Below are 26187 nucleotides of genomic sequence, written 5' to 3' on the forward strand. Positions count from 1 at the left end.
TCCCATTCAAGACCTGCTAAATCAGAATAGGGAAGATGGAGGGGAAGCATTAAGAATCTGCATTTTTAACAAGATCCCAAATGATATTCACCAAAGTCAAAGGCCTTTGATATAAAATGCTCATAATTATATGTGACAGTAAAGGAAAAAGATTGTTTTCTTTTTTACTCTTTGCTTTCCATTTTGCGCTGTTTCCTCATTTCCTAATATTTGTGTTCTCATACTCTTAGCCTCCTTAATTACCCAGTTTTTCTGTTCTACTAATATCTGGGACATTCTCCATTCTCTAGTGTAGCCTACCCTCAAACTAAAATAACATTTTTTCTGTATTAAAAATAATCTATTGAGCTACATATTAAACCAACTGATTTACATAAATACAAACCAATTTGGTAACTAATGAAACATTTCTTTCTCTCTCTCTCTCTCTCTCTCTTTTTTTTTCTTTTGTAGTACTTGGGATTGAACTTAGGGCCTAGGCAAGTGCTCTACCAGTGATCTATTTCTCCATCCCAACCATTTCATTTTTAATTCAAGTTTATTTTAATCTAGAAATTCAAAATTATTAAACAATTAATATTATTCAAAGAAGATTAACTATATCTGATCTCTACTCAACTGACAATACCTTGCCTACTTGAGTAGTTTCTTTCAAGGTCATGTTGTAAGAGTCTTCCAGGAAATGAAGATGTTTCTCTATTAATCTTGAATTCAACCTGAAAAACATTATTTAAGGAAAAAAATGTTTGGAGAATAATAGTAATTAATAGGCATAATTTTAAAATAACATAAAATTGGTAATATGCTACAACACAGATGAACCTTGAAAACATCATACTGAGTGAAAGAAGCCAAACGCAAAGGGCCACATACTGTATGATTCCATTTATATGAAATACCCACAATAGGTAAAGCCATAAGAATAGAAAGCATATTTGTGGTTTCTAGGGATTTGGGATAAGCAGGGGAATAAGGAACAACTGCTTAATGTACATCAGATTCCATCTGGAATGATGAAAAAGTTCTGGAACTAGATAGAGATGATGGTTGCACAACATTATGAATCTACTTAATGTCACTCAGTCATACACTTCAGAATGGTTTAAATTGGAAACTTTGTTATATGTATTATACCACACAAAAATTAGACTCAATTTCATCAGATCAGATGAAAGTGAGCTCCAGTTTAAGGCACTTCCAATGTCTTTTCACTGTCACCACAAAAACAATGATTAAAAGAAGTGTTTGCTCAATAAAAAAAGAAAAAGCACACACTAAAAATAAAAACATTTTAAATGATGCTTGGAAAATCACTTTGCTTATATTATTATAAGTCCTTTAAAAGTCCAATCATAAGATAATAAAGTTGTATATATAAACCTCAGAATGGTTTTCACTAAATTGATTTTAAATAATTATCTGGTAGGAGGAATGAGAAAAACAAAACCAAAACAACCTCTTGTGATTAGACACCAAAAAAACCTTATGATAAACCTTATCATAAAAGAATTGTGATGCTTCTCATTCATCCATACTATAAACATTATATTAGTATTTGCATTATATCCTAATGAATTACATGAGTTAATGGTATTTTCCCATAACATATATCCACACAAGAGAAAGGGATGGTTTGGAAAGGATCTGAATGAAACACAAAATTCCTAGAAGCATTATAAAGGTAGAATTAGGAAAGTTTTGGAGGGAATTCAGTATGTTCAATTATAATAAGGAAAAGAAACTAAGTGGTGTTTATTGGAGATAATCAAACGGTCTATTTTCCATGTGCTCATCATTTTACATATATACATAATGTGTTCAACTGCTGCCTTCTTGAATAATGCCACCCACCCTACTCAGACTCACCTCATTCATTACCCTCCTCATGCTGTTATTTGTAAACTCTGCCCTTTAAAGTTCTTCCAGTGACATCAATTTAGAAACCTTACAGGAAATAACTGAATTGTGATGGCCAAAAATCTCCAATTTGGTTAAAGAAGGAAACATGAATTTGCATCTTGAAATACAGTGGTGTGGGAGGTGGGTGAGTATTTTTGAGTGTTGAGGTAAGACAGAAGAGGTAGACAAACATGCTTACCTCAAAATTTTAGAAACAAAATTAAAAGACAGAAATTCTGGAAATGCCATAGATATAATGGGACTCATTTTCATAAAAAACCTCATTTTCATAACAATCTGAAAACATTCTATGTAATATTAAGCATATTTCAGTTAACCTAGTTTCTCTTTCCTGTTTTAAATGGAATTCGTAGATATACCTTCCCAAATTACCACATTTTAAACAGTGTAAGATGTCATTCTGTAGTAAGACATACCCTTATTTCATCCACTGTTAAAAAAAGAACAATTTTCTCAATTAGACTGACATGACACCAATTTTAAGAAGGATCTTTATTTCAGAAATGTTTAAGTGTCAAAAAACTTACCTCATATAATCAATGAAATGGACATTAAGTTTTAAAAGAGGGCAGATTGGTTTTATGTAGGCAGAAAAATCAACTTTACATTAGAGACTAAAGTAAATACACTTAAAGTTTCCAGTTAAGAATAAATACTCTTTAAATCATGCTACTGATGGTATACAATGTAAAATGATCTATCTTCAATTGAAATACCAATATGCTTAAATCTTACTTTGTTTTTTTCAGGAAGCGATGATGTTTGAATAACCAGATGAAGCCCACAATTCACCTGAAATGTAAAAATTAAACCATAAAATTTGCTCTTAAATCACGTACATACACACACATACTTCCCCCAAATGGGATAAAGACATTATAAAAAAATTGAATACAATAGAATGCTTCATTTTTGTTGGTTTTGGGTAAATGATAATTTTCTGAGAATTTGCTAAAATCAATAAAATCACATCTAGGAATTAAAAGGTCTCACTGATTTTTTTCAAAATGTCGGCACCAATTAAACCCTCTAGTATCCTGGGCTTTCGACAGTTGCCATTTCAGGTCTAAATAAATAAATCAATGGGGCAGGTGAAGGAGGTAGCCATATCTAATAATAGATTCTTTTATCAATTTAAAAAGAAAAGGAATTAACTGGTAAAGGGAATTTACATGAACCTGGGTCTTTCACAGCAGACCAGCTCCACCTTCTGGGGAGCCCAGATCCAGGACAAGCCTTTGAATACCCATCATACAATATTAAACACTCTCCAAGTGCCTTGGTCCAGCCCACGAACCTCAAGCCTCGGTCAGACAATAGCTTGAGTAGACCTAGCGATCCTGGTCCTAATAACACAGCCCATCACCTAGGACAAAGACGCCAGTCAGAAAGGACAATACCAATGGGAAGAAAAACCAAATAGGAAGGCCCAACCTACGTTGTTTGCAGTCCGGCCAGAAACAGAGCGGTATTTCCCGGGAATCATGGCAGGAGACAGTTCAGGATGTTAGATCTGCCTTCTAGGTGACGCTACAGCAGAGATTCAGAGAGACCACAAGGGGTCATCTCCCAGGCAACCGGCTCAGGGGTTACCATAGAAACTACCATTTCCGGTCTGGTCCCTTCCCAAATCGCCTGGCCGAAACAGTCGTTCAGCCTCTGGTTGTATTTGTAGGGGTCGGGTGCGTCAGCACTTCCTGGTTCTGTTTCCCTTGGCCTCATAAAAACAGAGAGGGAGTACTGGGAGGAGGATTAGCTTGGGAAGAGGCCGGGCACATCGGTGGCTATGACAACCACCACTTCCGGTCCGTTGCTCTTTAGGGCCCACCTCAACACCGCCCGCGCGAAATTTGTATCCTTCTGCCTGTCTACCTGCTCGCGGGGGAGCTCTGCAGGAACGAGAAAGAAGAGGAGAAGGAGGAAGATATCAAAGACCTCTCGCATTTGGAGCCCAGTTCGCCATTTCGGTTGACCCGAGGCAGTGAAGGAAACAGCCAGACCCGGAGTCTGCAGGTGACAGGGAGTCCGTCGCGCTGAGACCCCAGCGAAAAGCGCGTTCGAGTGCGGAGGGCAGCCGATCCCGGCCACCCTGCACTGTGAGCGACCAACAGGCCGGCCCACTTCGTGGCCGCCCACTGTGGCAACACCACCAACTCTCGGAAGTCATTGTTCAGCTTCCTCAGAGACCCGGTCGTGCGGCTATGTGGGACCCCTTAGTGCGCGACTGCCGAGCCGACTGGAACCCATGACCGCTCCGTCATCTGCCCCCCCTGTTTCGATGTCTCTTCGGTTATTCAAAAGAACCTGCGCTTCTCCCAGCGCGGTACCCACCTTGCACCAAGTACCCTTGCCACTATCCCAGGGGGAGAAAGGGGGAGGACAGCTGCAGGCAGGTAGGCGTCCTGAGGCTGCCAGGGGCCAGCCTCCTGAACTCGCCTGCGCACCAGGAAGAAGTTGCAACCTCACAGGTAAAGGGAGTCCTCAGAGTCCAGCCAGAGTCGTGGAAGGATCCCGGACTGTGGCTGGGCTTCTCCACTTAGTGTCACTTTGGGAAAGGCACCTCACCTCACAGGTTTCTGTTCTCATTTGTAAAATAAGGAGCGTGCTTTAGAGGTGATTCCCAAAGTCCCTTTTAACTTTAAAACTTTGGAATTAAGTGACTCAGTTAATTTTTACCTGCCCCTCCTACAAAACTCATACACACAAACCCTGTCCTTCAGAGTGTAGGGTTGCCTTCACTCTCTGCTCCCGAGTTTTAAAATAGAAATGGTTTAATTTGAGCAAATGTCTCAAGTATCGTAGTGCTTAAAACTGTGTATATATTACATAAGTGTGAAGAATTTCAATTATATATGTTAAAAATGTTAAAAATGATAGAGGAATATGCAGTAGGGCTACTGATTGCAGAAAAAACTTGCTGGTAGACAGTCCCTACTCACCCCTTTTTCTTTTTACTGAGACTAGCTGCCTTTAAATGTTCCTAGTGAGCTGAATTTCCCCATCTTGCCCTCTTCTGCCTGCTTTTCTAAACCTTATAAACATTGATTACACTTATTTTGCATCTGGTTACTACTACCTTCTTTCCTAACTTCCCATTTGAAGATTTCCAAGCCTTTGTTATAATCAAATTTCAGTCCTATCACCTTTAGATTAAATTATGACTCATAATTAAATATAAAAGGTATTCATTTCTAGATCTGGACAAATTTCTCCAAGAAGTCAAGTGACCTGTAATATATTTTGGCTTTAAACCACAAAGATATTTGTGAAATTTTAGAGCCAAAGGGAACCTTTAGTGCTCATCTAGTCCAAACCCACAATTTATGCATAAGGTCCAGGGCCTATAATCCTTACTCTAGGTCCAGTTTGCCAGATCAGTACTTTTTGTACAAAAACAACCTGTTTCCTATGTTGGAGTAGGTGCTTACAACCCTTTAATGATATTCTGCATTTTTTATGAAGAACAAACTTATTAACATAATTTGCATTTCCCTGCATCCTTTTAGCCCCTAGTGTGATATACCAACCCTATTCAAGGCCACTGTCTTTGAATGTCCTTGTTGCTCATTTGTAGGTGTAGTGCTGACCTTTTCAGTTTGGGGACATACTGTATTCCTTCCTACCAACAAGACATTTTTGCTCAACTGTTCATGTAATGCCTTGGAATTATGCCTCTCCCGTGCGAATCATCACCCATTAAGTTCTTTAAAAATCAGCTCAAATATCTTTCCCCTTAGTTATATGTTATTGTCACCTATTCTATACCCTTCATAACACAGATTCTTCAGTAGCACTTCATCACAATTGTCATGAAATACATGTGTAATTTGTTTAATATTTGTCTCACATTAGAGTGTAAGCTCCATGAGAGCAGGGTTCAAATCTAATTTCTTTACCATTGTATTGCCAGTGCCTTGAACATTACCTTGCAAATTTAAGGAATTCAGTAAATATCTGTGGTATGATCACTTGGTATAAGAGCACTTTTTTTGCTGTATAATAGAAATTTCAATTCTCTGCCAGTTTCCCTTTTACCAAGCTGTATATGCGTCAAGACATCTGCCCTTTCCTTGAGCCAGCTATCTACCATCACTAACTTTCCAAACTTTTCCCAAACATATATATGTACATCCATATATAGATAAATACATATCATAGCAAGAGGTAGATACTAAACATACACCACACACCCCATACCATTTTTTGTGCCCTGTAATTATGCTACCAAATAAAAAATTGGGAGAAGAAAAGCCAGGCTAGTTTGAAACGACCAAAAATGTTATAATACAACAACAAAGAATAACCATTGAGAAACAGATCCAGAATAGATACCAAATATGTTTTCCAGTTAGTAAGAATATCCAGCCAACATTTCTAACTACCTATAATACATTGATATACTTGTTGAATTAGTAGGATACTAAGTGTAAGTCCTAATAATCGTCACTTTAAAAATATATAAAGAAAAATTTAACTCAGGTTGATAGCAATAAAATTTATCCTGGTCTGGACAAAAACAAAACAAAACAATAACATCACTAAGAAAGTTTGCCTGTGTTGACTCTTCTTCCCAATCCCAAGATCAACTGAAAATCAAATTTCCTGTCACTCTACAACGTTATTATGGCACTGTTGGAAACAGTCTCCTAAGTGCTTGGTGTTATATATAGATAAATAAAAATATGAATGTTCCCTATGATTAGAGACGAGAAAAATAAGAGGTCACCTTGGAGGAAAGAAAGGGGCTCTGAGGGGCACTGGCTGACATTTTTGCCTCATAGGGTAATGATTAATTTTCCTTGGCTTAATTTTGTATCCTTAAAGAAACACATTTTTTAAACTGTTTAGTTGAAGTGTAGCAAATATATAGAATAGTGAACAAATCTTAAGTCAACCAGTCACTAAATTATCTTCAAATTGAACATGTAACAACAACCCAGGACAAAGAAATAGAACATCTCTGTACCTTTATCACCTCAGTCCCAGCCCTTCCCCCTCCTCAAAGGCAGTCAAGTTTGATTTTTTTGAATTTCATATAAAGGTAATACTGTTGGCATTTTTTGTGTGTCTGACCTATTTTGGTCAATATTATGTTTGTGAGATTCATCCATATGGTTGCAAACAACCATAATTTATTTTCATCATTATGTAGAAATATTCCATTGTATGAAAATACCAAAATCTATTTACCTGTCTCCTGTTGTAGGACCTCAGGTTGCTGCCAGTTTGGGACTTTTATAAATAACACTTCTATAAGCATTCTTGTACATGTCTTTTGGTTCACTTGTATATATATATTTCTAGCGGTATATACCCATAATTGCTGGAGTTTAGTCTTATATTAAACTTTAGTTGATAATACCAAATAGTTTTCAAAAATCGTTGTATCATTTTATACTTCTACCAGCAGTATTAGAGTTCACACTGTTCCACATTCTTACCTAAACTTGGAATTGCTAGTTTTTCACTTTTGAGTTCACATATAATATGTGTAGTAATGGTTTTACTTTGTTTTCGCTGATTACTAATGAAATTAGTAAGGAAACAAAACACACTTTCTACTGTTAATTGAACATTTGGATAGCCTTTTTGGTGACAGGCCTGTTTAAGTCTAGCCCATCGTTTTCTCTTGAATTCTCTTTCTTATTGACTTAGAATTCTTTATAAATTCTACCTTCAAGATTTTGATGAGTTAAATGTTTTAAAAATCTCACACTGTGGCTTGCCTCTTAACTCTTAATAGTGTCTTTTGATGAACTGACGTTCTTAACTTTGCTGTGGTCCAGTTAAATAGTCTTTTTTCTGTTTATTTAATACTTAATTCTACTATGATGTTTTCTATAAACTTTGTTGTTTTTTTTATTTTTCATTTTCAGATTGACAATGCATTCAGAATTTATTTTCATGTGTGGGTGTGAGGCAGGATTTAAGTTTCATTTCTCCAACCTAGGTACCCAGTTGACTCAGCATCTTTTATTGAAAAAAATCAACATTTTCTCATTGCCCTGTATTGCCAATGTTGTCAAAAATCAAGTGTCTATAGATGCATAAGTCTCCTTTCACATATTTTACTCTACTCCATATATCTGTTTGCCTATCCTTGTACCATTATCACGTTGCCTTAATTGCTGTAGCCTATAAGAATTAATATTCAATTGACTAATTTATCTCATGGATATATTGGGTATGTTGGCTATTTGGGACTCCTTGAATTTATTTCCATATACATTTTAGAATTGGTTCAGTAGTTTCCACAAATTACCTACTGGGATTTTGATTTGATAAAGATACTAGTCCTGAAGCCTCATAGTCTTTATAGAAAGATTTTTAATGATGGGTTCAATTTCTTTAATAGTTAGAGGGTTATTTAAAGGATTTTGTTGTTTATCCATTTTGATAAATTATATTTTTCTAAAAATTTGTTTCATCTAAGTAGTCAAATGTCTTGACATAAAATTGTTCATGATAGCATTATAAAAAATTCAATGTAATATGAAGTTGTTTTCATTTTTCATTATTTTCACCCTTAATCAGCTTCACCAGATGTTCATTGATTTCTATGAAACTTTTCAAACACTAGCCTTGCCTTGTTGATCTTTTCTCTGTTTTTATTTCTTTTCCATTTCTTTCTATTATTCCTTCCTTCCCTCTACTTTTTAAATTCCTTTTAACTGTTTTTTCTTTGGGTTCTTTAAAAGTTAAATAGATCACTGATGTTTCAGAATTTTCATGGTGAATGATAGGTGAAGCAGCTAGATTTCACATGCTTATTTCCCAAATGTAGAATTCAGTAGAATAGTGTTGACAGAGAGAAAATCTTGCTCTTCAGTGATTAGATGTTAGAGAACTTCTGTGGAATAGTTTCCTGCATAATGTTAATAATGCCAATCTATCAAGTTTACCTAATTTTTCTAAACTTAATATGTGCATTAAAGATTATAAATTCCCAGTTAAGCATGGCTTGACTGAATCCCACAAGTTTTAGATATGGAGGATTTTTATTATTATTTAGTATAAATATATTCTAGTTTCCATTGTGTTTTTCTCTTTTATTGAAGGGTCCCTTAGAAGTACATTTTAAATTTTTCAAACATTCATATTTTGTAGTCATTATTTTACAACAAATGTCTAGGTTGATTACACCATTGTCAGAGAAAATACAATGTATGTATTTAATCTGCTGAAATTTGTATTAGGTCAAACAGAGGCTTTTGTGTTCTATATTGAAATGAGTGTATGTTCCACAGCTGGGTGGTGTTCCAGATATATCTACAAATCATAGTTAAATTTCCTATATCCTTTGGTATTTTTGTCTAGTTATTTGATTAATTATTGAGAGATGTATGTTACAAATTTTCCACTGTGATTCTGAATTACCACTTTTAATGTTTTATGAACAATTTTGTGTTATATATTTTGAAACCTTGTTATTAGGAACACAGTGCACCAGCTTTTGGTTAGCATTTGCATATTACATTTTTCACCATCATTTTACTTCCAATCTTTTCTGTATTCCTAAGATTTGAGGCATTACCCTGCCCCTTTGAAGGGAAGACATCTTTTCCCCTTCTGGCTGCCAATAAGCTTTTCTCTTTGTTTTCCAATTTTACTGTAATACATAGGTTTGGTTTTCTTTGTTTTTATTTTGATAAATGCAAAGGGTTCATAATACTTTTGCAACCATGTTAGTACCTTCTATTCATTTGGATCAATTCTCAGCTGTTATTTGTTCAGATACTTCCACTACCTCATTTTCTCTCTATCCTGGTCTAGCATTATGTGAGTATTATGTTATACCTTTTCATCTTTTGCCCTATGCCTTTTATGAGAATTTGTTTTCCACTTTCCTTTTGTTTCTCTCTGCCTCACTTTAGATATTTTTTTAAAATCATGTTCCATCAGATTAATACATACCTGTATATTCTGCTCCTAAACTTTTACTATAAAGAAGCAATCAGATGTGTACACAGAAAATTTATATTCAAACATTTCTAGTAATATGGATTGTTTTATTAAATTATACCCCATCTGCACAATAGATTTCTATACAACAATAAAAATTATGCATTTACTTCTAAGTTTTTTTTTTATTTTTTCCCTAATGTCTTCTGCCATTCATTCATCATTCAATAGTGAATTATTTAGGCTCTAGTTATGAGAGTAGTTTCTACTTTTTGTCTTATTGTTGATTTCTAATTTCATTCCATTATGATCTGATAGTATGCTGGGTATTATCTCTCTTTTTTTTTTTTTTTTTTTTGTATTTGCTAAGAGTTGCTTTGTGGACTAAAATATGCTATAAATTTTCAGATTTTACCTACACAATTGCACAATCGTCTCTTTTCTGTTGTAAATCTTCACTTCAAGATAATTTGACCATTGAGTATCAGCAAATTTTATTCTCATTTAAAGAAAATTTGCCTACTTAACAAGATAATGAAGACAATTCTGGCCAAACTTACCTTCACACTACTTTTACTTTTGTTTTTTTTTTTTTGTTGTTGTTGTTTGGTTTTTTTTTTACCCTTTTGGTGGAAATCGATTATAAAACAAAATCATACCAGCAACATTTCCAGATCTAAATTAAGCTTTGATGCCAGCTGCAGTAACTGGCACATGCCTGTAATCCCTGCGACTTGGGAGGTTGAAGCAGGAGGAACATGAGTTCAAAGCCAACCTAAGCAAAAGTGAAGTGCTAAGCAACTCAGTGATACCCTATTTCTAAATAAAATACAAAACAGGACTGGGGGTGTGGCTCAGGGGTTGAGTGACCCTGAGTTCAATCCCAGGTACCACCCCACCCCCCCAAAAAATTAAGCCTTGGGTATGGGAGCACGGCCACATTTGATACTAGTAAATGATTTGGGAGTGAAGGCAGGACATTTTCCCTTGGCGATTTATTTTCTATTTATTTATTAGTTTGTTCTTTTGTAATACTGTTTGATTTATAGATCCGTCCTTCTGAGCATTTCAGGTATAGCTACAACTCTTACAAAAATTTTTTAAGGGAATCAGTTTGAGATATAGTTTCACATACTTGAATCCTAACAAAGGTATTTGCATGTTTTCTGCTGTAACAAATTAATTAGCTCAATTAATTTAGATTAGAATTATCAGCATTGTGTAAAAGAAAAGCATTATATTTCTAATGTATTTCCATTACAAGAGCCAGTTTTTCCTCCATCAATACCCCTTTTTTTGAATCCCACATTTGAGAGACCAGCATGTGAAAATTAGTTATTTCATCTACCATTTACCAGAAAAAAAATTCTATGGCAATTTTACACCATTAACTAAATTGTTGTAATGGTTTCTCAGAAACTTACCATAATTCTGATCTTCTTTTGAAAATAAAAAAATAAATATCATTTTACAGCTAACATGTCTTGTTTTAGTCCTGCATGATTGGAAGAACTAGTCTGCTTTCTTTCCTTCAAGGTTTAAATATTACACCAAAATGTTTTTCTTCCAAAAGTAATTTCATGAGTAATTTTTAAATAATTTAAAAAATTTTTTTTAGTTATCAATGGACCTTTATTTATACATGGTGCTGAGAATTGAACCCAGTGCCTCACACATGCTAGGCAAGCGCTCTGCCACTGAGCCACAATCCCAGCCCCATGAATAATATTATTTTAGTCTTAAGAAAAAGAATAATAAAGTGTAAGTAAGAGTTGTGATAATAAACAATGATTTTGTGAACTCAGAATTATTATTTTTATTAAAATCATACTGTTGTTATTGCTACCTGGCTTGAATTTCAAATGGCTGTTTTATGTTTTAATATAAGCATATAAATCTTCTAAAGTTAACTGCCATCAGTAAGTATCTATTGTCCCTTGAGTTTTGAAACAACCTATTCCCTTAATTCAAACCTTAATCAATGTGACAGGTCCATTCATCCCCACTTTCACTGTCATGAGTCTACTTCATTTCTACATGTTAAACAGCTTTGGTAGCCATATCAGCACTTTTTTAAAAAAACTATTTCTTGAATTATTTTCTCCCATCAATTGGAAATTTATACTTGGTTTGTTGATTCACATGATTGTATAATGTATTGTGTAAATACATTAAAATACTGATGGTTTTAAATGACATGTAAGGATTTTATAGTTTATATTATGCTCTTTACATAGATAGGTTTAACTATTTTGTCCCCAGATGAATTTAATAGGGAGAAAAAGTTAGGTTGGCCTCAAATTCTCTCATATTATTCTTTATTTATTTAACAAGTACTTATTAAACATATAAGCAATGCCAGACAATTGTTCTGGACACTAATGGTATATTGGTGAACAAGACAGAAAAAGATTCTGCCCTCTTGGAACTTTCCTTCTAGTGAGGGAGCCAGATGGTGAACAACAACAACAACAACAACAACAAAAAAAAAAAAAAAACAGATGAATAATTTCACATAGTGTTTAGTGCTTTGGAGAAATTTAAAAGTATGATGCATTAATCAAATCAAAATCAATAGACACCAACTCCAAGATGATCAGAAGTAGAAACTGGCATACAAGAATTTTAAAGCAGCAATTATAAAGTGTTCAACAAAAAAAATACAGTAATAATGAGTGAAGAGATGAGGGAATCTCAGCAGAGAAATGGAAACTATAAAAAAAATCAAATAGAAATTCTAGAAGAAAAAGCAAGCTACTGAAACTGGCACAGGAAGAAACAGAAAGTCTAAATAGCCTTATATCCATTAAAGAAATTAATTTTGTAATTATAATCTTTTCCACAAAGAAAAAAATCTGCATGTATTATCCAGGTGACTGCATGTATTAATCCTATCATATAGGAAATAATACCAATAATACCCAGTTCTTTCAAGAGAAAAGGACTAGGGAATACTTTCTATCTCAACAGGCCACATTCCACGTGTTCTCTGTTGAAGTTGTAATCCACTTATTAATTTGAGAGATAATCATTTCTGAGATCTTCTGGTACCATCACCAAAGTCTAGATTACTTCATTTCTATGGTGGGTGTGTGTTCAAGGACAGATAACTCTGCCTAGGATGGGGAAGAAAGGTAATCCTGTTTCCCCTGAGATTAGGGAGGGGCAGGGAGAGAGGAAGAGAAAGAAACATGTTCATTTTAAAAATCAGTTACAGTGGCAGAGCAACAAGGATTGTATTCAAAGCATAAAGTGGACCACTGTTACATTTCCCCACTGTCAATTTCTACATAAAAATGAACGATGACATCTCCAAGTTGTTTCCTGCTGAGAGAAGGTGAGGTTGGGGAAGTAACTCAAACTCCTTGTTCTTTATCAGGTGGGGTGTGGACAGTTAAGGGTATTCAGCATCAGAGCAGTCCAGAGGTCCACAGTGGCAGATGGCAGGTAAGTGGACAAGGCATACATAGGGTAGGGGTTATGCTAAGATAACAATAAACAAGACAGCAAAGCATTACTTTTTCATAAGCAATTAGTAACTCACAATAATATCAGTGAAAAACAGAGTTTATCAATGTAGGATATTAGGAAGATTTGTAGGTCTATGAGATCATGCTCAAATTAGGACAAACTTGCAACTCTAGAATCGTTTGTGATCATTATTAATAGGCACTCTCGCCCAAGAACCCTTCCTTTAGAGCCCCCAGCTTTACTTAATTTTGGTAGAGCTGACACAGTGTACATCTTAATTAAAAAAAAAAACATTCTTGGAATGATGGAATATTTTGTATCTGGATGTGATAATGGTTACATCATTATAACCATTGCAGCTGTATATAGATTATACTTTATAAATTTGATTGAAAGAAAAGACAATACATACCAACTACCAAATGGCTAGCTCAAACAAAAAAGTTTGCAGTTTTGCAAGGAAGGTTTTACAAAATAGGTAAAACAGTAGTGGCCTTTTAAGAAGATACAAAAGATTAAATATGTTTAAAAACTAACTAAAACAAAAGAGGAACTGGGAGAAAAAGAAAAGTCAAGCATAAATTCATAAAAGGCAGAGGATGAGTGATTTAGAAGGATAATCATGTTATTAGATTGAAGGCAGAAGATTTTCAGGGGGGCTCTGGGAGATCCAGATGTTGGGACAGTATACTGCCAGAATAAGCAGATTGATCTGAAACATGTGGGTACTGAATGAGCTACTGAGATGTAGTAATAGAATATATGTTGGGAAATGAATCTGCAGCATGCACAGGAAGATTGGAAAGAGGGAATTTGTTAGGGTTAAAATGACATATTTTTGCAACAGTCCTGTTTGAAAAGATAAAGATTAACCTATGGCTTGGGATATAGCTCAGTTGATAGAGTGCTTGCCTGCAAGCATATGGCCCTGGGTTCAATCCCCAGCACTGCAAAAAAAGAAAAAGGAAGTCAGGAAATGGAAGAGATTGAGAAGGGAGAATTCAGAGGGTACAATGATTAATTTAGACACTAGATTTGTGAATGAGACTTTTCAAGTCTAGATAGCAAAAAAAGAAAGAAAGAAAAGGAAAAAAGGAGCCAGTCTGGAGAGAAAGGTGCTGATTTTAATTTTAGAAATCAGTCTTCTGAGAAACTTGTCCTGACCCTACCTTTTACCTTTCTCCTCAGACTAGATGAAATGTCATTGCACACTACCAAAGCATACACCGTTTAATCCATCATGGCATTTACCCCTTTGTGTCATAGATAACTGACATACAATCCTTCAGATTTACTTATCTCCCACTAAACTCCGTACAACTTGGAGGTCAGGATTATCTTTCACTTGTATACCCATGTACCGAGCACCATTCAAAGGGTCTTGGCGCGGAGTAAGTGCTAAGAAATATTTGCTAAATGAAAATTGAAGGTTGAGTTTGAGAGAATAATGGAACAGGAAAGCATACATGTTTCTCAGGCAATGAGAACAGTGGAGATATGGTCTGAGGAAGCATTTACATAAAAGTGATAGTTGACATTATATTATAGGATCCCTAAAGGAGAACCTCCTGTGGCACACAATGTCTTCATTACAACCTAGAAAAAATGTTCCAAAATGAGAAACAGGAGAAACCAAAGAAATGTACATAAGTCCATATTACCCATTAATCAGATTTACAACTGATAAATATTTAGGAGTTGGTTCTGCAGATAATAGGACAAAAACACACAAACAAACAAACAAAAAAAACCTCTGACTCACATTTGATGCTCAAAACTGCCTTTTCTGTACCAAGAACAAGGAATCGGTGACATTTAGTAAAGTGGACAAAAAGAATTCTGGGGAAATTGCAACAGTATGAATGCATCTTTTTGTCTGCTCCTTTTACTCTGGTTGTAGTAAAGTTTGAATCTGGTTGTTAGTAAAGTTTGAATCTCCATCGCTTATCAGCTATTCGTGCTTAGAAAGTTATTTCATCTCTCTGGGTGCAAGTCTGCTCACTTGAAAAATTGATTTTAGTACTTACATCCTATTTTTGTTGAGAGAATTAAATAACTTACAATATGCAATCCCCTCGAAACATGGTAAATATTCTATACCTTTTAGCTATAAGTAGGAAAATACAGTGGTTAAGATTGTCACCTCACATAGAAAGGAGTTCAAGGTGTGTCAGGTAGAGGCTGAAGCAGAGAATTATTAGGGAAACAAGCAGTACATGTTCAAGGGAGAATGTGAGTTATCTCAAGAGTGAGGCATGCCTTTCGGAATCTCTTAAAGAAAACTTTGTGAGGGGTGGGCATGGGATGGTGTGGGGATGACATCTGTCTAATGATGACAGGGTAGGTTATGATTGACTGTGCTCAGGATCTTCGATGTTGTTGATGTTGTCTCCATTATTTGATCAATACATAACATTTGGAATGTACTCTATATTATAGGTTTCTCAAAATATCATTCTAAAAGTTCATTGCACAGGGCAATTTTTGTAAGTGAGTGAATTTCCAGTAACTTTAAAATTATGACTGAATAATTATAGATTTTCCAGAAATTTGGAAGTGACAGACCTGGAAGGAACATTGGCTTGGGGATAAAAGATATGAAGAGCTTTAGCACAAGACTTTGAGATTAAAGTGCTTGTGCTTCCTTCCTTCTATATCCTTTTTACCTTTTTTATTTTCTGTTCTGTCTCAACAGGACTGACTTTGCAGCCAGGTACCTAGGCACTTGCTTTGCCACATACTAGAAAGCTTCCTTTATCTCTCCATTCCTTGTTTTCTCATCTGTAAAGTAAGGGTATTTGTTTGTACCTTTGTACCTAACATGGTTTGTCGTGGGAATTAAATGTGTGTTATCCACTTAGGATACCGACACATAGTATGCTAATGAACGCAAAGCCTTAGTTATCATCATCTGGGTTCTGAAGCTTGTCTTCAGTGACTACTATTCTCTTTGGTGGCCTCTCCATTTAGCCAATCTATGCTGCTAAATTTACAGAGACACTAGATGGGGTTGCTGAGCTACAGCACCTAAGAACTGCTCAGCAGCCTACTCAGAATGTTAGAACTTTAGGGATGAACTAGTCCATACCTTGCATTCTGCTGATGAAGAAATTGAAGATCAGAGAAGTTATCTGATGTAATCCCTGCCTGCAACTGTCTCTGCAATCCTGTTTTCCCTTTTCTGACAAACCCAATCCCACTGTTCTTCAGAATTGATTGACTAATGAAGCTGGGTGGGCCTGTGCATTCTACGTGGTGAATTTCTCTAGAATCATGTGATCAAACCCAAATGATCCTGTAAGCACCCCAAGGTTGGAAGCAAGATACAGTTATTCACTGCCTGTTCTGTCTTCAATGCTTGGCATTCAGTAGATGTTCAGTTAAGATTTGTTGAATGAAGAATGCTAGGGATTTATCATGCTTTTAAAGCTCCAGAGATTGCAAATCTTCCAGTGCTCTCTGAAGGGGATTTTTCCTGACATAGACTCATTCCCTTCATGTATATGCCAATCCTTTACTTTTTCTTACTTTCCTGAAGATTCTAGAATTGAAAGGAACTTTGGGGAAATTATCCAGTCAAAAATACCTTTTTTCATCAATGAGAAAGTTTAGTGATGTGATTTGTCCATACTCACAACTTTTAGTTGTAGAGGCAAGATTAGAATCTTCCCTAGCTCGTCGTCTTTAATAAAACTTTTTTTTTTAAACAGCTTGAAGAAATTTCAGGTCCTTCCCACCTTCCCTTTAAATATTCTCTAACCTTTACTCCAGGTCATATTTTCCAGCTTATTATTAATTTTATGGATTCCCTCTGGGAACAGTTTATCTTTCACATCCTCTTTTTTCCTGATCCTAGCTCAAATGACTCATCTACCCTGTCACTTCCTACCCATCCACCTACACCTTCCACTTCCTGGGACTCTAATTCCATGGGGTTTTTTTTGAGGGGGGTGCGGGATACCAGGGATTGAACTCAGGGGCATTCAACCACTGAGCCACAACCCAAGCCCTATTTTTCATATTTTATTTAGAGACATGGTTTCACTGAGTTACTTAGCACTTCACACTTGTTGAGGCTGGCTTTAAACTCCTAATCCTCCCGCCTCAGCAGCCCCCATCCCAGGCTCTGGGATTATAGGCCTGCACCACCATGCCCAGCTTAATTCCTGTCCTTGAGAAGGAAAAATGGATCCTCTACTATTCCAAGGAAATTGTCTCTCCCTGGTTACTTTTAGAACAGAAGGATCCCAGATATCTAGGACACTTCCAGTATTATTCTTTGATGGTGTTTGCATTTGTGTTCAAAGCCTCAAAAGTTGTACTGGGCTCCAAGATAGCAAAATCTAGAGAAGTCCTTTAACAAGTAACCCTAGTTGAACTAAATGATATTCAGGTACTGTTTTGCTAACACAACCCAGGAAATGGAAAGTTTCTATAATCCAGGACTGTATTTTTGATATCTCACCCTTTCTGTGTAATTTCTTGAACCTAATATTTCTTTATTAAACCTACAATCTAGTTATGGTAGACTGTAAAACAGGCCAAAAAGCCTTACACTCCCATCAAGAGGTAAACTCTATTTCTTGACTTTGAGTTGGCCATGTAACTTGCTTTGGTCATTGGGACATTAGCAAGGATGACACAAGCTGAAATTTTAAATATGTCTGAGCATTGGGCTTGTGCTTTCTCTGTGTTTGAAACTTTAGGACTGTGGGCCCAAGCTAGGCTGCTCAAGATGAGAGACCACGCAGAAAAGCAGCTTGCAGAGAACACTTCAACCACCAGGCATGTGAGGGAGCCATCCAACATCATCCCTCTGAGATGTCAGTGGACTGGTCAAGCATGAGTAAACCCAGCAGATCAGCCAAGTCTTCCAAGAATTTCCCAGTGAACCCTGAACTTGTGAGATGAGTTAATAATTGTGTTTTAGGCCATTAAAGGGTGAGTAATTTGTTATGCAGCAAACACTGCCTGATAGTTTGGTGGCAAAGACTCCTTAAGAAAAGACACTCTTTACTTTCCTCTTCCCTTGTCATCAGGATCCTTACCTTCCTATTCTACCATAACAGCTTCAGTTAGTAACTGTGCATGATGTTTTAGTTCAGTGAGAGTATAGTGATGTATAATTGTTTTTTTTTTTTAAGTTCTGATCTTATTTATTTGTTACTCTTAAAAATTCTTATTTTTGACTGGACTCAGACTTAGAAGTACAAGCTCTCAGAGAGGACAGCCTGCATCTCTTGGCAATCTGTTCCTGGCATTTTTCTTTGGCTTCTTTCATTCTCTTGGCCATATTCTGCAGCCTCTTCCTTATTTTTCTTAGCATGCTGTTTCTTCAGAGCAATACGCCAGTGCTTGTGTTGCAGGACACATGGAGTAATGAGTCACTGAATCTTCCCTGCTTTGGTCCTGGTTTTCTACCTTCCTTGTTCCTTTGTCTCCAAATCATTCCAGGCTTCTAAATCACAATTCTGGTTTCACAAATAGGACCCTTGGGAAGTTACTTCCAAGCACTTGTCCCCTTGGTTCATCTCTTTGCACCAGTATGAACTTTTTTTTTACTCATTCATTAAACTGGGGCTAAAACTAAGCATAAGAGAATCAGTTTCCTCACCTCAAAGATCTTACAGCATATCTAAAAATCTTAAAACAAATTCCAATATTTTTTCCATTAGAATTTGACTCCCAGTGGGGAAGAGATTGAGATGATGACGTTGAGAGGGATAAAAATGACCTAATAGGCTTATTTCAACAGCTCTGTCGTGAATTTTATCATCCATTAGGATGGAAACATCACATGAACCTGAAAGGTCACAAAAAAGTGGTAACCAACTATACTGCATCCACTCATATTTCAGAATTGGCAAACCACAGTTGAGCTAGTATGATACTGCAGCAGAATTTTTATGACAAAGTGTGGGTTGCTCTGCAGCAGTCCCTCCCAATTCAATTTGCTGATGACTCATCCATCCCAACCTTAATGTCTATAAATCAATGGGGAAAACCACACTCTACATCTTTTATTCTGCATCAGTCTTTGCTGTTGGAATCATCTTAGCTCCGTACAGGAAAAGAATTTTGCATGGATGCTTTCCAAATTTAAACTGTCCCCTGGATTTTTGTACCAAACTGGAACAACCAAACAAAACCTCTCAGTTTCTAAAACTCAATGTCAGAAATAGGAGAGACTGAAGTGGGGGTTTAGAAGTCAATTTTCAGTAAATAGTTATTTTTTCAGCTGTGCTGATTGCTGTGATTTTCATGATTTTTTGTATTAATAAGAGCAATTTAATGTTCAGGTTTGAAGAGTAAGAAAAAACAAACAAATAAATAAGTCACCTGTTAATTTAGGAAATAATTCCAAGGAAGAGAAGAAACCCATTCTAATTAACTTAAGGCAAAAAGGAAGATTATTTGAAGCATAACAGGGACATACGTATTATAGTTTAATGTTTACAGCCTTTACCCACTCCTGCTTTCTAAGGAGGTCTGTGTCAGCCTGTGTGGGTGTCTGTGTGCCTGCTGCTTAGTTACTGAGCCTGTGTTATATTGATGGTAATAACTGATAAAGCTGCAGATCTATACTAGTCTCCCTGCTTGTACACAGCCTAGGATGGACAACAACCTTCAATATATACATATAGCTCTCAGCTATGTAACCATAGTTTTTGGACTTAATGGTCCAATTTTTGATAGTCTCTGATAGATTCACCCTGGGTCGGGTGTCCATACAGCATTCAATCACCTACCACTGGAAGGGTGGAATCCTTTGTTATAAATATGCAAGTTAAGAATTCCCTTCTGGAGAAGGCATTATGGGGAGCGGGTAGAAACTATTTTAGAAGATAGATAGGAAAGAAATGACTGGCATTTAATACAAATATGATGCTATCCAGAAATCATCATATTAACATTTCAGTATGTTTTCTGAAGCCAACATGATATGTGATATTTATATACAAATATATATATATATTCATATATATCTGTCCTGAGCTTTTCATTTAGTAATCTATCATAAGCATTCCCTCTTATTAAAAATTTTCCCTAAGTGTTGATGGTGGCATCATACTCCATTATATAGATATTACTATAATTTGTGAGCTATTTGGTACTCATATGATTTCCAAATGTCTACTATTTTATATAAAGTTGCAATAGACATCTTTGTATCCTAATTTTGTACATATTTTTGATTATTTCCTTGGTGATACCTATATGTGAGATTTACTAGATGATTACCAGTAAGTATTTATTTAGTTCTATTTTTTTCCTAGAAAGTTTGTACTACAGTGTGCTTCCATCAGCAATGATTAAGTATGGACTTCTCAATTTAGTGCCAACTGTTGCCCACTGGAGAAAAAAAAACCAACATGAAACTGGACATTGCCACTGTATGCAGTTTTGCCAACTCTATTCTTCACTTAGATTGATTCAAGTTTAAAGCTGAGATTTTCAACATATGGTCTCCAGACCCAGCAGCATCAATATCACCTAGGAACTTGTTAGAAATGAAGATTCTTAGGCTCTGCCTTGGTCTTACCTAATCAGAAATTCTGGGAGTGAGAGTCAGCAATCTGAGTTTTAACATGCCCTTCTGGTGATTCTAATGCATGCACAAATTTGAGAACCACCATTTGAAAGCACTGAAGAGTCCTTTTTATGTCCTGACACTGCTTTTAAGTGTCCAAATGACATTTTCTGGGCCCTAACCATTTATAAGGACCGTGTAATGTGACACAAAGGCAATGGGTTTTCATTTCAAGGGTTCGAGTTGTAAGTTCTGGATGACTCCTCCTTACTGGGTAGGCAACCAAACATGGGCAATAATGACCTGTTACACTGTTACACCTTACATTTCATGGTGAAAATTTTTCTATATAATTTAGTCCAAATGTGATATTGGGAGGATGTTTTAAGCTAAGTGACCCCAGATGTTTCATGGTTACGCAAGAATGTAGAACAAAACATGTTATCCTGCTGAATGAAAACACAATATAAGTTTTCTTTAGCAGCTGTGGCTGGAGGTTGCAAAATGGAATAGTTTGGCCACTCTCCAGGCCGTTAGCATCCCCTCCCCCAAGAAGCAAAGAACAATTGAACCAAAGAAGGAAAAACACAATGATCTCAAGTTCACAGCTAATACTGAGAAGTGGAGGGCATGGGACATCTGGGATGTATCAAAACAGAGGTGACGGAGTGGAGTACAGAGCACCTCCACCCACCACCTCTAGATCAGACTAGTTCATTTGGAATGACCAAGAGGCACAACCCCAATGCTCTTCTCAAAGCAATACCTGCCAAGACTTCAGGCACTATGGGAGGCGTGGTAAGGAAAACTGGGGACCAAAAACTTCTTTCCCATGCCCTTCAAATAGCATAGCAGAAATAATTGTCCTCTTCACCTGGATTTAATAATGTCCCTGCTTCTGAGTTCATTCAAGACTTTGTTCCATTGCCTTTCCAGAAGAATGCAGTGTGATAGAGTGGGAAAGCTGTAGATATGATGTTGGAAGCACAGGTAAAACTCCATGCTCTGACATAACCCAGCCATACGACCTTTAGTGAGTCACTTAACTTTGCTAAGTCTCAGTTTCCCAAAAATGCCTTATTGGAACTGCAAGAATTAAATGAGGTCCTGTGCTGGCATACAGTAATTGCTCCAAAAATGATAATTTCTGTCATCTCCTTTACAGTGTTTTTTTGGGGTCTTTTCAGTACCTCAGTTCCCTATCCCAGTGTGAGAGACACAAAAATATTCCATTGATACTCAGAAAGAAAAAGCAAATTCATCATGCACTTCAATCTTTCACAGTTAGGAAGTTCCTTTTTTTCCTAAATGCTTTGTCTATCAATCTTTCTGGGACACTTCAGAGTGCTCCTGATACCTCTCTGTAGTGAGCACATCTGAAACAAGGACTCCTGTCACAAAGCCAGACCTCCATGACTCACCTTAAGTCCCAACTAGACCTTCCTCTGGGAAGGGAGAAAGGAATTATAGCGCAGACACTGAGATATGGTAACTTCCATTTAGACCTTGCCAGTCCTGAGTGCTAGGCCTTCAAGATTTCAGCCCAGATCAGTCCCGGCCAAATCCTTTATAGTCAGGTACCTAACCCTATTTCAAGTCCATTACCAAATCCTGAGTCCAGAAGATTTCTGAAAGGCTGAGCTTGAGCTTAGTTGATCTGAAATTCAGACCACACTCAGAATTACCCCACATTTCAACTGTCTTCCCAACCCCAACGTCTTACTGTCTTCTCAGAGACCAATCATTTAATTCCAATTTGACAACGGGTCAAGGACTGAATGAAATACTACTACTATACTACTACTAGTATTACTACTAATGATAATAATTATTATAATAGTTAATGATAATAGTTTATTTTTATTATTATTATTCTGAAGATTGAACCCCAAGATACACTCTCATTTTTAAAAAATTTTTATTTTGAGACAGGGTCTTGCTAAGTTGCTGAAGCTAGTCTTAAACTTGTGATCCTGCTGCCTCAGCCTCCCACGTTGTTGGGTCTACAAGCATGCACCACTGTCCAGACTAGAATCATTATTTTAATTCTATCTGATTTAATGGACTCTTCTTAAGATGTTAGTGATTTCCTTAGCATCTTGGTATATGGTGGCGAGTGCTGCTTAGCCAATGGTTTAAGTGTCTTCAGATTTCCACATAGTTGCTTACTCTTATCTGCCCTGATCCTAACTGTGTGACTACTTGGAGGACTTAATTAAAGTCCAAATTTGATCCTGAAGTTCATTTAAACTTCCAGAATCTCACCAGTAAGGCAAGGACAGTTGCACAGTTTAAGATTTGCAAGCACGGTGCCAATCCTAATAATGCTCAGTGATGAGTGGCATGGAGATTACCAGTTGACTGAGACTTACTATTTAAAAATTTCTTATCTGATTGTTCAGAAAATAGGTACTGTATTTCTTTTTATTCATTCAATTCTGAAACACCTTGATATCATGCAGTCATTCCTTCATTCAATAAAGATTTAATAAACACTTAATATTTATCAGGATTAGGGGGATACAATAGGATTGAAGTAATGAGAGTTATACACATGTCCCTGTCTCCCTGAGGTTTACTATCTATTGAGAAACCTAGACATTAAACAGAATTAAAAATACACCGACTGTTGCAAAAGAATAACCACAGGATGTGGGACAAAGGATATGGCCCATACTCCCTCCCCTCAGAAATTCCAGGGTCCTGCTCCTTCCCTCCCAAACTCTGATCCATCCCAGTGCCCCTGCCTCAGGGTCCTTCAGTGTCCTTAGTGCATTCAGTTTGGGCTAAAATTTAGAGGTCACCCTAATTGGGTACTAAGTTCTTGATGTAAAAGGAATGACAAATGAGGATGAACTGAGTCTTCTGAGTCTGTGACCCATGTTTTTTGAGTTCTTTCCACCTTCCCCTCTCACCTATTAATACCATAAACACACTACCTAGCCTCAATCTCCCTCACCCTCCATTAAAAAACAACAACAACAACAACAAAAGACTGCACCAGTGTCTGTGGGCATTCACTGGCAGGGTCTTCCATGTATTCCAGCCACCACCTAGTGACTTCCTTTCTCAGCCTCTCAGTTAGACAACACCCTGTCCCCTGGACACTAATGACATGTCCCTGAGCACAGCTGTGTCCACCAGGCACCACAGGTTCCTCCTGCAGCTGATGAGGAACACGGGAGGTACCCAAGCTTGTGTGACACTGTTCTGTGCAGGGACAAAGAACATCTCCCCCTTTATGTGTATGCTCAATTAGTCAGACTCTTTCTGCTCAGTTAATAAGGGCCAAAGGGAAACAGCAACTTTCAATTCTAATATGTAGTCTCTAACTTTCTATGGGACTGAGATATATAGCCACAGGGTATAAATAAGGGATGGGTGGCAGGGTCTGGGCCCATAGGCAAACAAACCCACGTCAGACACTGATTTGTCCCTCAAATCACTCATCCTTGCTGACAGTGGAGGCTTTGTTAAGGTTCAGGCTTGTGGTGCCTGGCTCCCACTGTCCTGGGATGACTATTCTCCTGGGAGGAGTTTCAGTGCTTCCTATGGAAATTTCTGAATCTGCTTCCTGGTTCCCTGAATATGCCAGACCCATCTGGGTCCCAGCAGATGTCACATTTTGGGCTCCTCTTGGGACTCCCAGCTTTGTCTGTCTTCCACTAGACCAGAATACGTGAGAAGGGATAGGATCTCATTTGCTACATATCTTGAAAGATGACATGGTACATCTGAGAAATTCATCTTTGACTTAGCCAACCTCTCAGGAAGGTTCTGAGCTTTCATTGTGCTGGTTACTTACCTCTGGAGATCAGGTGAGCCCATAGCCACAGTCTCCAGATTTGTTGGGGGTGGCCTGGAAAATATAAGTTTGAAAGATTTAACTCAGAGGTTCTTATCTTTCTGCTGCACATTGGAATAACTATGGAAGCTTTGAAAGCTGGGCCTGGTGCCTGAATCTTTCCCATGGAACTTAATTGCACAGAGGTACAACCTGGGCATCCAAACTTTCCAAAGTTCTTCACATGATTCTGATGTTCAGCCAAAGTCAAGAATCACTGACCTAAACCCTTACCCGGATCAGGGAGAAGCATTAACTCCTGTGTGTCTTCCTGGGATTTGGAGGGCCAGAGATGGGCTTGTGCTTCTGACCTCAGTAGGCACGTGGTTCTCTTGCTCTGTGTGGTCCAGGTTTGTGCAAGTTCTTCAAGTTTTCCTGCAACAAAAGAATGATAACTTTTCCTGTTTCTTGGTATGTTCACCAATCACTTCATACCTATCACTATTGATCACTCTCCTAGATCTCACCCTCTTCCCATTTCCCCCCAATACAATCCATCTATTTTTAATGTGTCACTCTTCCCATCAGTTTGATTAACTAGTCCTCCACAAAACAAAAATGAAAAGTAAAGCTTGAATACACTCCCTGAAATAAGTACCCAAATGATGCAATAGTATGACACAAGGAAATTAATGTTATGACAGTAGGGTGTTCTTCAGCAATGACTGGAAGCCACTGATAATGCTGGTGATTCTCTTCTTGCAAAGGAAGAGGTTATAAAAAGGAAAAAAGAATCTAACATTTCTATTCAAATGTGAGCTAGTCTAACAGTGGCTACTATGTTCTATACCTTTTGGAATCCTGCACCATTCTTACTACATAACTTTTACACTTTTGTCATGCAGTAAATGTTTAAGTTGTCAAATTTCTAAAATTAAAATTGAACAACAGTTCATTGTGTGATTATTATATCCTGGGCCCCGAACTAGGTATTTTCGTGTTATATCATTCAATCACAGCATTAATACTAGGTATTAGTTAAGATGCAGATTCAACTGCTGTAACAAAGGTACCTCAAAATACAAGATGGACTAAACAAGGTGTGAGTTTTCTTTCTTTCTTTTTCAAATAATGTTCTAGGTTATGATCCACTGAACAAATCCAGAACTTATTTTGGCTCAACCATCCTTAACATGTGACTTCCATCGTTGAGTCCAACACAGCTGCTCTAGCCAGTGGGAAAAGAGTCAGGGAACACATCTGCATTTCCAGAAATACAACTTGGAAGTGGCAGAAAACATTTTTGTTCATATACTATTTGCCAGAATTTAGTAACATAGTTAAACCAATATTCAAGGTAGGTTGGGAAATGTAATTACTAATTAGGTGGCCATGTATTCATTTAAAACTTAAGAGTAATATTATCACACAAGGGAGAATAGGTATTGACAGACAATTCTCATGAATAAATTCACACCCATGAATAAGTATTTAATTCTTGTAGAAGCTAGCAATAAGCTATAGGAAGATGCTGTTTCCAGGCTCGGAAAAGTTCTTCCTTCTGTCTCTGTACCCAAAA

At 36.9% G+C, this 26187-nt stretch overlaps 1 protein-coding gene across 1 annotated transcript in view; it reads right to left on the reverse strand.

Moving 5' to 3' along the window:
* Positions 1 to 3685, reverse strand: part of Lrrc49 (leucine rich repeat containing 49) — a 174688-nt gene extending 171003 nt beyond the window's left edge. The window contains 3 exon segments of the mRNA XM_047542463.1: positions 629 to 716; positions 2656 to 2712; positions 3359 to 3685. Coding sequence (XP_047398419.1) covers positions 629 to 716; positions 2656 to 2712; positions 3359 to 3406 — 193 coding nt within the window. The 5' untranslated portion in view covers positions 3407 to 3685.
* Positions 3686 to 26187: the final 22502 nt, after the last annotated feature.

This window comes from Sciurus carolinensis, chromosome 2 (assembly GCF_902686445.1).
Source record: "Sciurus carolinensis chromosome 2, mSciCar1.2, whole genome shotgun sequence".
NCBI lineage: Eukaryota > Metazoa > Chordata > Mammalia > Rodentia > Sciuridae > Sciurus > Sciurus carolinensis.